Here is a 13,415-nt window from a genome sequence, read left to right on the forward strand (position 1 = left end):
GCCAGAGAGCCATGACAAAGAGCCTATATTAACCTCCTTGCACATATGGCCACAGGCCTTCTTCTTTTCCTCCCTAATATAATGTCTTATACACAACCCTTATTAGGAGGATTATGACCTAGAAGCTGTTGCAGCCTGTCATAATAATTAACTAGATAGTCCTTTTTTACTTTTTAGCACTTTTTATAAGCATACTATAGTAATAATAATGCAAAAAGGACTATAAGCTGCAGCTTTGCACTTCTCATACTATGCTCGCTACTTTTCTTTTTTTTATTCCTTAATGTACATTTTTTTTATTGTTTTTTTGTTTTTAGGCTAACATTAGCAATTTTTGCTTTTATAAATAACTATAACGCTTTTCAGCCTACAGGCTCTACTTATAAACAGTACCTTATTTTTTTTGCTTAGGTTTCCTTATTTGTATATAGTCTAAAGTAGGTAGCACACAGACTGCACATAGGCAGGACGCTTACTGCCTTACGTGACCTGCTGGCACTTGGCCAAATTGGCCAACAGACCCGCGTATCAATCAATCAATCAACATAGGCTCTTTTTGTCTTAAAAGTAATATGTCTATTTGACACAGGAAATCAGCAAACACTCAAAGGCGGGTTCTACGCCCACTGACAGTCAACCATTCGAGTCTTTTTGCAGAGAAAAGCCGACGCTTGAAGACGAGCTACTATCATAATCGGGAGAAAAAATAGATATAAGCATATTGCTTCATCTCCTCCACATTGTCTATTTTCACCACCTTTTCGTCATTAAATAGCACCCAAGACGGCTGTCTTTCCCCAGGAACAGTTTTACGCGTGAAGGCAACATAATGGCTGGGTCGGTCAGCACTATCTCAGGGAATTAAAAAAAAAGATGGAACTCACCCAGCATGGACGGAAGACCCTTTATGACAAACGATCGATTGGAGCTGGTATTTCGCTGGAATAGCGTCGGTACCAGGAAGCTTCTGAACATTAGAGAGGTTGGGTAGTTGCTCACTCTCACCGGCCTCGGCCTCCAAGTTGTCAGGGTGGCTGAAAACCCAGTCCAATGCCCTGTTAACATCTCCGCCAGTGGCTGCAAGTGCTTGCCGAGCCCGATTGCTGTCAATACCCATTTCACTAAGCTGCGCAATTTTCGCTGGATCGTGTTGGTCCAATGAGCTTTCCTCAGCTCGAGGAGCCATTGGCTCATCGATGTCCGGATCATCCATATGGGCAAAGAGCCAATTCATTGCGCTTTCTACATCAGAGTTCCCTGTCGCTTGAAGTGCCTTTTCACACCTCACTTGAGGAAATCCCATGCTCAAAAGCTGGTCGAGAGCAGCTTGATTTGCAGTGAAGCCAGCACCCTTCTGTTCAGGCTCATCTGGCAGTAATTCTTCACCTGGCTGCTGCCCAGAAGACAAGTAAGGGCTGAGATCCAGTTGTTCATCATCAACTTCAACTGGAATGTTTAGTTTGGTAGGCACCCAATTGATTAATTCAAAGCGTCGCGCGTTGATGACGAATTCCTGTGGGAGAGTCTTGAAGAGAGAGCGCTTGCGAAAGCCATCGCTATTACCACAGCTTGGGCAGCGCAGCTCAACTGTCTCCTCTGCTGTGAAAATATCAAGACATTCTCTTAAAGTCACCCGCTCATATAACACGGCATCTTTCTCCGAACCGCTGCCAGAAACTGCCGAACCTGCTGATCGACGAGCAGGAACTTGAACAGAGATATTGTCCTGTTCATCAACCTTATAACGCACTCTTCCGCATGAGATGCACTGTAGTCGCTGTTCGAGTGTGAATCGAAATGCGTCAACAGGGTTGACCAAGCCCTCTGGATGTCTCGATAGGCTAATAAGCTTGAAAAGATGTAGTAAAAATTCAAAGGCGTCTTGTTGCCGCATCGTTGAGAACTCTTGATGGCCACGACCTACCAGGTGCTTGAACATGGTAGGTGCTAAGCCTCTCTGATGAGGAACTTCAGAAGAATCAGGTGTGGATATCACTTCAGTGTCTGGCTTAGAGTATCGGCCAGATAATATTCCATCAGCAAGTTTTCGCATCTGTGTTTCAAAATCCTCAGCTGGGGAGCGGCTTAGTGGAGGCTCCTCATCTGGATGATAGTATCTTTGCTGAAATTCCGGCAAAGAAAAAAGGCACTGGATGATACTTGAAAGATAGCAACTGTTGCCCAAGTTTTTCAGACCTGTGAAACCGGGACCGAATATTGGTTCTAATTCGTGTCCATCCTCAGTAGTCATGGAGAACTCCCATTTTAGGTTGTGCTCAATTTGCATCTCCATCAGACTTTTCTCTGTCTTCTCACGTTCAGCAATATTGATACCCCAATGGGCGAGATGCTCTGCAAGATTTGGATCTGTTCGTTCCTCATTGCATTTGTAGCAGTATATGTCAGCTTCTCCTTCAGCTGTAATTGAGCCAAGCTTGACTGCTACACTATGGGAAGAACAATCAGCATGCGCCAGGGCATGGGAGTTCCCCCCTATACCACCAAACTGTCTCCTTCCACAACCGATATTGCCGCACTCTAAACAGAGCCAGAGGTTCTCTCTCAGATCACACATTGAGCACTGGCCTAGGTCTAAGATATTGTGAGAGGCGATTCAGAAGATCAGGATTGTTAAGGAAAACATTTCATTACCTGAAGGCACAATTTCTTTGCGGTCCTGCTGTGTCAAGCACAAAGTATGCTCACATGGCACAAACTCCTGTTCCCATGCTTTGATTTCTTCGCGCTTAGAGAAGGTCAGAGCCTTCATAACTCCATCAATTACCACAGGTAGCTTGCCCATGGACTTATCAATGTTGTCTTCTCGACATGAGTAACACAGAACCCTTGTTGTAGTATCATAACGGTCTTCCTCTGTCTCTGCAGCAATTGCAAGTTTCGACATTTTCTGTGGAGGCTCATCACGCTGTGGCTATCAGCTTATGGACAAGGTACTTTCATTGTGATACATTTTTTGGGACAAACCTGAATCTTCTTTCGCGTTCTTTTGATGTTTAGGACCAAAGGATGGCCTGTACGTGTACTGTGAAGGTAGGCATGGTTTCTGTTACCAGCACATCCGCCGTTAAAGCAATAAAGGCAAACATTCAAGCCTGATGGATCATCCTAGCCACAGTTAAAACACTCTGATTAAGATGCCGTCCTAGGTTTCCCATGCCCTATTACTTACAATGGAGTCAAAACACTGAGTGCAATCCTCTCGATAGACTGCCTGTGATGCATTTGGCGGGCGAATCTCTGGGAGCGGAACGACAGTTAATTTATCTTTCAGCTGATTTAAAGGATTTACAAAATGCAAGGCCTTTGGCTTTACTAACCTGGAGCATTGATATGAGAACACCCGACCATTTTCAAAACGCTTTCGGTTCTGGGGATGACTTCTCTCTAGGGAGTATTGAGGCGTTGGACTTTGACCTGAAAATAAGGATGATATGTGCAATAAAAAAAAGGAAAGAAAATAATCATGTAATGGGGCTTGGTTTCTTTGAGTCCACAATTGCTTGCAAGCTGTGGCAATGATGTTGGGTAGTTATTAGAAATTGGAAGGAGCTAGCCATTACCTAGGTATGGAGTATTCCGTAGGTAGGTAGTTCTTTTGCAGCGGGGTATAGGTATGACGCATAAACTTTTGGCGTGTGGAACAGGCTAAAAACAGAACCATTTAAACGCGTGCAGTCGCGCTGTAACGCGTCCACATTCGTGTTCCCCGCACTAAGTGATCTTTGAATGTTCAGTATCTTTCCAGCATCGCTGTTCAAGTCTCATTATTATTTTACACGAAAGAAGTCTGGCATCTTTCACAATAAATTCCAGCAATGGCATCTAACTTGGCCTCTCATATCTCTGTTGGATCCTTGAGGTAATATTTAAATGAACTCACAATGTTATGCGCCTCTGCTACTAACCTGTTTGTTTTTGAAGCGCAATATTCGATGATAGTAAAATCGCCGAGCGTGAGCCCATCGTCCAATGCGTACAGATCAAGCCGCTTCCTCCTCAACCAAATGGTCAGGAACGATACAGGGCTGTATTCAGTGACATTTACAACTATGTCCAGACCATGCTTGCTACTCGTAAGTAACATCTTCTGATTCTCAAATGCCAAATTAGGCCAAAAACCTTTACTAACAGTTAATTTTAATTAGAAGCCAATCATTTTGTGACAGATGGGATTCTTCGGAAGGGATGTTTTGTTCGACTCAAATCTTTCCAAGCAAACGCAGTCAAGGGGAAAAAGTGAGGCGATCTAAATCACACAAATTTGCGCTAAGCTATCTAACAATATCAGAATTCTCATAGTTCTTGACCTCGAGGTTCTTACGGAACTAGGGGAGTGTGAGAAAATCGGTGACCCAAAGCCACTGGAATCCAAGGCAGAGGACGATGAAAAGAACCAGCCGACTACGATCTCTACTAATGGATTCTATGGTACAAAAGCCCAAAATACACGCGCACAGGGTAGCATTCGACCAGAACAAGCACGGCCGTTGTCGACTTCGGCTCACGCTACGATATATCCAATTGAGGCCATCTCTCCGTACTCCCATAAATGGACCATCAAGGCACGATGCACCAGCAAGTCGAATATTAAAACATGGCATCACAGTAATTCGGAAGGAAAACTTTTCAGCGTCAATCTTCTGGATGATAGTGGCGAGATCCGCGCTACTGCATTCAACGAGCAATGTGACATGCTTTATGATCTCTTCCAGGAAGGCTCCGTATACTATATATCGAGCCCTTGCCGTGTTCAGATTGCCAAAAAGCAGTTTTCAAATCTCAGCAACGACTACGAACTGACCTTTGAGAAAGACACAATCGTGGAGAAGGTAAGACTTCTGGACCATGGCTTGTGCACTTAAAACTAATGAGATGGATAGGCAGAGGATCAACACGATGTTCCTCAGATTCGATTTAACTTCACTAGCATCGGCGACTTGCAGTCTGTTGAAAAGGACACCACAATTGATGTGATTGGAATACTGAAAGATGTTGGGGAAACAACTCAGATTACTTCGAAGACCACTAACAAGCCCTATGAAAAACGTGAGCTCACTTTAGTCGACAACACGGGATTCTCTGTTCGCTTGACGGTTTGGGGTTCTACGGCCACAAATTTCAACGTCATGCCTGAGTCAGTAGTCGCATTCAAGGGCGTTAAAGTGTCTGATTTTGGAGGGAGAAGCTTGAGTTTGCTGAGCTCAGGCACAATGACAGTGGATCCGGACATCGAAGAAGCGCATAAGCTTAAAGGATGGTATGACGCACAAGGCCGCTCTGACACCTTCACCTCCTATGCTTCAATGTCAAGCGCATCGACGACTGGCAATGGGAGACTTGACCAGTATAAGACCATAGCACAAATTCGAGAGGAACAGTTAGGCATGTCTGAAGATGCAGACTTCTTTTCCCTTAAGGCGACTATCATTTACATCAAACAGGATAACGTGAGCTATCCCGCGTGCCCCTCTCAAGGTTGCAACAAGAAAGTCACCGAGCTTGACCCTGGTCAGTGGCGCTGCGAACGATGCGATAAGACATATCCCAGACCAGAATACCGCTACATAATGCTCATTAATGTCAGCGATCACACCGGACAGCTCTGGCTGAGCTGTTTTGATGAAGTTGGGAGACTCGTGATGGGTACTACTGCCGACCATCTCATGGAAATCAAAGCAGAGGATGAGAAGGCTGCTGGTGAGATTTTCCAGGAAGCGCACTGTCGCATGTGGAACTTCCGGTGTAAAGCAAAAACAGACCATTTCGGTGACCAACAGCGGTAAGTGTTGGAGTATGATTGCTTCACGGTATTCAGCATTACTGTCATACTGACTACTAGTTAGTGTTCGGTACCAGGTCTCATCTGCCAAGCCCATCGGCTATTCAGAAGAGGCCTCGCGTCTCGCAGACTTGATCAGATCCTACAATATTGAGTGAGACAGAATGGTTGTATTTGTCCCGGATGAATTTACCTCCACTCTGTCTTGTTTTTTTGTGCTAGTACGATTTCTCGTTTTTATTTCCTTTCTGTTTGCTATGGCCTCTTTTCCCTCTTAGATACTAGGCGGCAGATGTCTTTTTTTTAATACGGGTATTGGTCCTGGAGATCCTCATTTGTCCAAAAGCCTGTCATTCTAGTGCAGTTCTTAAAAAAAAGGAATCCATTAGGTGCCTGATTAAAACAAGAATGAAAGAACTGTCTGAAGATAGCATCAGTTACACCCATTGCTGACGCTAGAACAGACTAGTACTATCTACATGTAGTAGATCAGAGTAAAATGAATCCACAAGTCTGTCTCAACTAAATAGACATTGACAAGGACAGATAAGTGCAACAAGCAGCCAGCCACCCTCCCCCAAAAAGGTTACTGCTAATGGAACATCCAGTGTCTAGTACTTTTGGGCAGCAAGGCCGACTGTTTTACCGAATTAAAAATAGTAGTGCGATGAACCGAATTCTTACAGGTCACTCGAGTAGGATCAGGAACTGCTGGCTTTGTAAATGGATATAGGATACCACTAATGCAAATAACAGCAGCTAGTAACTGTACACCTAGAAATACATACATGTAGTAGTGTTGGGACAGCCTTGTAATCAGAGTACATGTTGCAAATCAATTGGTTGGATGAGGTAACACAGCACAATAAGAGGGTTAGAAATTCAAGACTAGCTTGGATATCATTGATTGACTGATTAATTCCTACATGGGTCTGTTGGTCCAATCGACCAAGTGCCGGAAGGTCGCATCAGGCAGTGAGTCAGCTGTCTGTGGGGCGCCCTGCCTACCCTACCCTCTCTATCTATATAAACAAGGAAACTCTAGTGAACGACGGGAGATAGTAAACCTGTAGCCGAGCAAGGAAATACTAGTGAATGTAGAAATGTCTCCAGAGAGCAAAGGAAGGAATAGATGATTATACTGTCTCACCGGCAGTGCCTGTGGGCCAGAGAGCATTATGATTATCCCCAAAGGAGAGGCCAAAAGGAAAGGCCAAAGGAAAGAGGAATTTAGAGAAAAGGGTGGGTGATGCAGAGGTTGTAGGAACTTGGAAGCGCGCTACCGGGACTCGTCCTTGCTGCGTCGTCGTATCCCGCAGCGTGCCCGCTAAGGGTGGATATCTTATCGACTCCAATATTTGTTTGATCCGCAACAGAGAATAAGAAATACGCTTGCTTGAAGCCCATGGCATGACCAGGAAAATGGAGGCTCTGTTCCAAATATGTTGCATCTCAATGTCGAACGGCCTCCACAAGGCTGTATAATTTCATGCCTGGCTGTCTTTGTTGACTAGCTGAATGAGAGTCTGTCTCAACGCCCTTTCATTATCTCTGGCAACATTCATGTGACCTGCTCCTATTGTCAGTTTGGTGAAGTGACGCCAGTTTTATATTTTATACATGGGAGAGAATTATTTAATAAAGTTGGGTTACTCAACTAAAGAAGTTGATAATCAAGATTATCAGGGTAATAATAATTAAGCAGAAGTTGACCAATAATAGCTGGTGGTTTGAAGTCAAGAAGAAACAGTACCAAAAATTTCTTACGTATTTTCCACCATGGAGAATTAAGTTAGCTCTTTTTTGTACTCCGTACAGAGGACGCGATCGCAGTACATATCTAAATGCGTTGGCAACCCTAATAGTGCATTCCTGTAAAATATACAAGGTTGTGTTTTCTAATAGTCAGATGATAGGTGGTGGGCAAAACTGGTATCTTCCGAATTTGAATGATGTCATTTTTTACATCAATATCATATCAACCGATGTCTTCTACGAAGGAAAGGAGGTGAAGGAAGGGGGAGGATAATAACTATGCAGCAGTGAAAATTCAAAGTTTGGTATGGAGTACTCCGTAACACAATTTAGAAACCTTTGATTCTGTACTCCGTACTAGTTAGCGGTCTGGCATGGCAGAAAGAATACACCGTATTGACGTTCAGACCCACATGGGAAGAAATAAAATAATATACGTACAGCAACCTGCTGTCAGAGCTCATTGTCGCATTCAACTCAACGTTTATTTGGTGGAGATAGCCTATTCCGATCACCCATGTCGAAACGAGAGGCTCCCTTGGAGCATAGTCCTCCTAGGAAGAAGTCAAAAACAGGCCGAAAATCCAAAAAACGAACCAAGGAAAATTTAGAAGGTGCCGGAAAAAGCAAAAAGAACAATAGCATCGACTATGTGCAGCCCCCTTCGCTTGCTGCTCTTCCTCAGGAAGAGATAGATCTATTCTTAAAGTCCAATTCTATCGAGATCTCTGATCCGTCGTTGAAGAGCCCAATAATGCGCCCGCTCATTTCCTTTGACTATCTGCCAGCCTGCAGTGGAGATCTGTATCGACCGTTGAAAGAATTCTCTGCACCCACACCCGTCCAAGCTGCAGCATGGCCTCTGTTATTTGCTGGTCGTGATGTTATCGGTATTGCTGAAACTGGAAGTGGAAAGACTCTTGCTTTTGGGTTACCCTGTTTAAAAAAGATGATGGATTCGAAGAGCAATGGGAAACCTTCACCTCATCCAAAGGCCGTCATCCTTACCCCGACAAGAGAGCTAGCCATGCAAATACATGACCAGCTGCAAAAATTCGCGACTCTTGTTAATATTCAAGTCACATGCATTTTCGGGGGAGTGAAAAAGGACGAACAACGTGAAGCTTTGAAGACAACTACTATAATTGTCGCTACACCCGGTCGCTTGAAAGATTTGCAAGGAGAGGGCTCGGTAAATCTGGGAAAGATAAGATATCTTGTTCTAGATGAAGCAGATCGGATGTTGGACAGAGGGTTCGAGCAAGATATCAAGGACATCATTAGTCACATGCCGGTTTCTAGACGTCAAACTGCGATGTTCACTGCAACCTGGCCAGCTGCTGTTAGAAATCTCGCCGAGAAATTCACAAATTCTCCAGCTACTATTACCATCGGCGGGGAGCCGTCCGCAGATCCTCGCGCAAATACCAGGATAAGGCAGATTGTCGAGGTGATTAGCCCTCGAGACAAAGAGAATAGGCTTCTCCAAGTGCTTGAACGCCTTCAGAGGAATTCTGTTGGCCAGGAAAAAGTATTGGTCTTCTGTCTGTACAAGAAAGAAGCCATGCGAGTTGAGCGACTTATTAAATCTAGGGGCTACAAGGTTGCTGGTATACATGGTGATCTGAATCAAAAGGACAGAGTCAAAAGCTTAGAAGCTTTCAAGTCTGGTTCTGTTACCATCCTAGTAGCTACAGATGTTGCAGCCCGGGGCCTCGATATACCAGCAGTGAAAACAGTTGTCAATGTGACTTTTCCCCTAACAATCGAAGATTATGTCCATCGTATTGGGAGGTAAGTAAAAAGCCGAAACCCTGTCGCAGAATAGGACCCTGACAGTGAGTATCCAGAACAGGTCGTGCTGGAGCCGATGGCCACGCCATTACCCTCTTCACTGAAAATGATAAAGCACATTCTGGAGCGTGAGTAATTTCCTGAAATTCTCAGCTACCACCTACATATATGAGACGTCTTCAGAGAATATAGTGCATATATACTAACTGACATTGTAGTTTGATTAATGTCTTGAAGGCTGCTAACCAAGATGTGCCAGAAACTCTCTTGAAGTTCGGAGCCACTGTCAAGAAAAAGCAACATGATGTGTATGGTGCCTTTTATAGAGATGTCGATACTACCAAATCAGCGACAAAGATCAAGTTTGATGATTGACATCTCTGTCATGGCTTTTTTTTTCCCCTTTTCCAATTTTATTTGGACCTCTCTTTTCCTATCGCTTAGCTGCCATTCTGAGAATTTTGCTGTATTGTTTTCTTAGATATTGCCTTTCCGAATATAGACTGTCTTGGTATTAGAATCTTGTATTCGCACTTGTCTTCCGATCACTTACATCAGGAGTGCACATGCACTTCCGACACTGAGTATTCTCATGGTGTCATGAAAGTTCTTTTCCGAAGATTGACGGATTGCTGACATTATAGATAACATAAGCGCACATATTCCGTAGGTTTCGCGTTCAAGGCTGATCTCAGATATGGCCAAATCATTCTTGTGCTGGCGGAGGTACTTTTTGATGAAGAGATAGCTCCAAACTGTTCTTATGGACATGTTGATGATGTTTGCCCATACTAGGCCGAGAGCCCCCCGTCCTCCAAGCTGGAGAAGCAAAAATGAAACTGCAGCAAAACACGCCGAAAAGGCCCCCATCCAAGCCGCTTGTTTGCGCATGTCAGAGGCGCTTACTGCAGAGGATACAAAGGCCTCTGTGATGCCGTTGAATGCCAAGAAGGGAATGTAGTAGCAGTATGCTGAAAGCAAGCTCTCAACCTTGGGAGACATCCATCGAGGCCCAATCAAAACATGTAGAACCAACGGCACAACACTCGGTCCTATGGCGAACGTTAAGGCAGCGAGGATCCCGTATGCCCGTAATACATCAATTAAATGGGATTTAGCAGCATTGACACCGCCTATATCATGATTCTTTGTCCCTCCAGAATTGAGGAGTCTTGCAAACAGATTCCGACTGCTCTCCTCGATAGGCTGAAAAAGTATGCGTGCGACAAGGCCACCATAGTTTGACACCAGTGAGTAGATCCCTTGGTCCTCTAGACTTGACAGTGCAGCAAGGATCATGGAATCACCTTGTGTGAGTAAATGTTTCACGATCAATTGTAGATATCCATTGGCACCAAGCCAAATCAGCCGGCGTGAAAACCTGTTTGCTAAGTATTCTGAACCATTTCTTGGCAGGTCAATATACCAGTCTTAATTGACAAGATTTTTTTGTCACTCACCTTGAATGTATAGGAGTGAGCAGGAATGAAAAGTTCTTCTCAGGAGAGTTCCTAACCATCTTCCAGATGTACCCACAGATCAAAGCAAAAGAATATGCCAGATAACCTAGTGCAAATGGGAGAACACCAATGTTCCACCCCGCCCAAGCTGCCCAGGTTGATATGGCGCACACTGTGAAGCTCTTGGCGACTGCAGCACTTGTTTCAACAGCTGCTCGTGTTCTGTAAAGCATGTGTTGCTGCACCACTGCAAAAAAAGGCTCTGTGGCGAGTTCGAAGAGACAAGAAAATCCAATCATTCCCAGACTGATTTGAAAGAAGGGCGTTCGAGAGGTCTCTTCGGTAGTCAAGTAGAGGTAGCATAAAGCAAAGAGCACGACTAATGGAAACCCCAAAGCCAGGGATATATACGACATATTGACAACGGTTTGAGAGGCAATCGAGTCGAATACTGTGTCAGGAGACGACAGATTTCCGGCACTGTCGTTAGAAGTTTTACTGCTAGTTGCGACCGTTGTGGAATGAATCGGAGGCTCTCGCTGGATTACCGTCCGCAGGCACTCTCTGGAAAAATATAAGACTGAGACAGAGTACAACTCTAGCTGGGTTGCAACTCCTAAGATTTCTGGAGACAGGTGACGCAGTACTATTTGGTTAGAAGCAAAAGTCAGGACACGCGATACCACCTGAATCAGGACGAGAAAAGTGGTGCCGTATGCAGGCGACACCGGCATTTCATTCATATTGTTATGGCCCGAGAGTGTCATCGTTCCAGGAAGCTTGTCGGAGGCGTAGTTAACAGTCGACGGCCCGCTTTGAACGTCGGCCAAGGTACGACGGTCTCGTATACCTGAGTTTTCGCTGAAGCAACCGGGTTAATTGATGATCATCCTGTAAATCGTGAGAAAATCTTCAGTTTCACAAACATCATATAACTACTGAAGCTGCAAATGAAGAATCCAGAGTGGGGAGCTGGAAGGAACTTGGGACCTTAGGTCGAGGTACATCTCCGTAGTCCTGGCCAACTGACGGAACAATGTTTACGGAGTAATACAGAGTATTAGGTACACCGTTCGTTACCAGTAGTACGCACCATAACGCCATAATCTCCTACACTTCGCGGACGAAGTGGAGTGGAGAAGTATGTGTGATTGGTCAGAATTGCTTACTCAGCTCCAATATAAGTTAAATAACTAGTTAACGTATTTCCCGGCTGTTTCGATCACCCGGTTGCTCCGATCACCAGAATACCCATACAAAATGCGTTTTTTTGTACGCTCATATCTCAACAAGCTTTAAAGATATTAAAGAGATATTTTATATACTATAATTATAAAGTATTTACAGCATGCAGCATTAATCAGAAGTAGTCTACTCTATTATTTACTGGAATAATATAAAATACAGTGTAATTTTTATGTAAAATTAAAAAATAGGTATCTAAAAAGCAATATATATAATATTAACCTTATATTTCTCTTACAAGTAGTTATACCTATATATAATCTGATTTTAAAATTAAAGGCCAGGATATAATATAGACATTGTGGTATGAGCGTACAAAAGAACGCATTTTGTATGGGTATTCTAGTGATCGGAGCAACCGGGTGATCGAAACAGCCGGGAAATACGTTATTAGATTTTATATAAGCTTTCATAATAATTATATAATAGGCCTAAAAAGATATTATAAATTATTATTAAACCTTATATTATAATATTATATTAGGCATAAAGTATAGCTAACCTTATATAGGATTTAAACCTATTATAAAAAGTCTAAAGAAAAAGCTTAATATTAAAAATACTAGATATATTATTATTAAAGAGGTAGGCTTAAGTTTTACCTTTATAAGGCCTTAAAGCCCTTAAATCCTAATTTATAAAATCTTATAGGTTTTTTCCTTAAATCTTTTAACTATACTTTTAATTAACTGGCTTATTAAATAAGCTCTTAAGTATATACTTATATTAGTCTCCTTAAACCTGTAGCTAAAGGCTCCTTTCTTTCCTTTCCCTAATTATGACATCCTTTATAACCCTTAATAGGAGGCTTGCATATGGAAGCCATTGTGGCCTGTCGCACTAAGAGTAATCTAACTAGTTTTATTATAAGTATTTAATTATTAATAAGAGTACTTAATAAGGTTAATATAAATTTAAACTCTTTACTACTATAACGTAATCCACCCCCGAGCCGGACACACCACTGAGCCGGACACCACCTCCAAACGCGTCTCCTAGATAGAAATTGAAGCTGAATTCTCTACCCAACATGGCAATTATATACAAAAATTAAGTTGTAGTATGTTCAGGACATCTAACTCTATTATGGCCCACAATACCACAGTTACTGCACTTCTGTGGCGCACGTTGGCGTGGTTGAGAGGCCGGTAATTGAGACTGTGGAGGATCATTGACTGGAGGTTCGACAACTTGATCTCTTGACCTCATGAGATCCTGCGCTTCTTCTCTAGTAATTCCTCCTTCATGGTGTATCTTCTTCTTTTGCTTCTCCTTCTCATGCGCAGCGAATAAATCCTGGTATTGCTTCTTCGTTATCGCCGCTTGGATCATTGTAGATTCGCAAGCCTTTGTGATTTGAT

The 13,415-nt window shown here is 43.3% G+C and overlaps 5 protein-coding genes across 5 annotated transcripts; 2 read left to right on the forward strand and 3 right to left on the reverse strand.

Annotated features, from left to right (window-relative positions):
• Positions 1–688: 688 nt before the first annotated feature.
• Positions 689–3,369, reverse strand: T310_9466 (Ubiquitinyl hydrolase 1; the record flags this gene model as incomplete). Its single annotated transcript, XM_013468073.1, has 6 exons — positions 689–833; positions 885–2,538; positions 2,653–2,926; positions 2,986–3,126; positions 3,191–3,285; positions 3,339–3,369. 6 exons carry the CDS (start codon positions 3,367–3,369, stop codon positions 689–691), a joined length of 2,340 nt encoding a protein of 779 aa, XP_013323527.1.
• Positions 3,370–3,902: 533 nt separating this feature from the next.
• T310_9467 (Replication protein A 70 kDa DNA-binding subunit) lies at positions 3,903–5,958 on the forward strand (the record flags this gene model as incomplete). Its single annotated transcript, XM_013468074.1, has 6 exons — positions 3,903–3,928; positions 3,961–4,094; positions 4,167–4,257; positions 4,310–4,850; positions 4,902–5,800; positions 5,865–5,958. 6 exons carry the CDS (start codon positions 3,903–3,905, stop codon positions 5,956–5,958), a joined length of 1,785 nt encoding a protein of 594 aa, XP_013323528.1.
• A 2,114-nt stretch (positions 5,959–8,072) lies between these two features.
• Positions 8,073–9,724, forward strand: T310_9468 (RNA helicase; the record flags this gene model as incomplete). Its single annotated transcript, XM_013468075.1, has 3 exons — positions 8,073–9,349; positions 9,406–9,477; positions 9,568–9,724. 3 exons carry the CDS (start codon positions 8,073–8,075, stop codon positions 9,722–9,724), a joined length of 1,506 nt encoding a protein of 501 aa, XP_013323529.1.
• A 174-nt stretch (positions 9,725–9,898) lies between these two features.
• On the reverse strand, positions 9,899–11,913 carry T310_9469 (Nuclear division Rft1 protein; the record flags this gene model as incomplete). Its single annotated transcript, XM_013468076.1, has 3 exons — positions 9,899–10,757; positions 10,810–11,670; positions 11,903–11,913. The coding sequence occupies 3 exons, from the start codon at positions 11,911–11,913 to the stop codon at positions 9,899–9,901; spliced, it is 1,731 nt and encodes a 576-aa protein (XP_013323530.1).
• A 913-nt stretch (positions 11,914–12,826) lies between these two features.
• Positions 12,827–13,415, reverse strand: T310_9470 (uncharacterized protein; the record flags this gene model as incomplete). Its single annotated transcript, XM_013468077.1, has 3 exons — positions 12,827–12,909; positions 13,017–13,049; positions 13,182–13,415. Coding segments are annotated over 3 exons (350 nt in total), but the record flags the coding sequence as incomplete, so codon positions are not given.

Source organism: Rasamsonia emersonii (genome assembly GCF_000968595.1).
Source record: "Rasamsonia emersonii CBS 393.64 chromosome Unknown ctg1118621762143, whole genome shotgun sequence".
Taxonomy (NCBI): Eukaryota; Fungi; Ascomycota; class Eurotiomycetes; order Eurotiales; family Trichocomaceae; genus Rasamsonia; species Rasamsonia emersonii.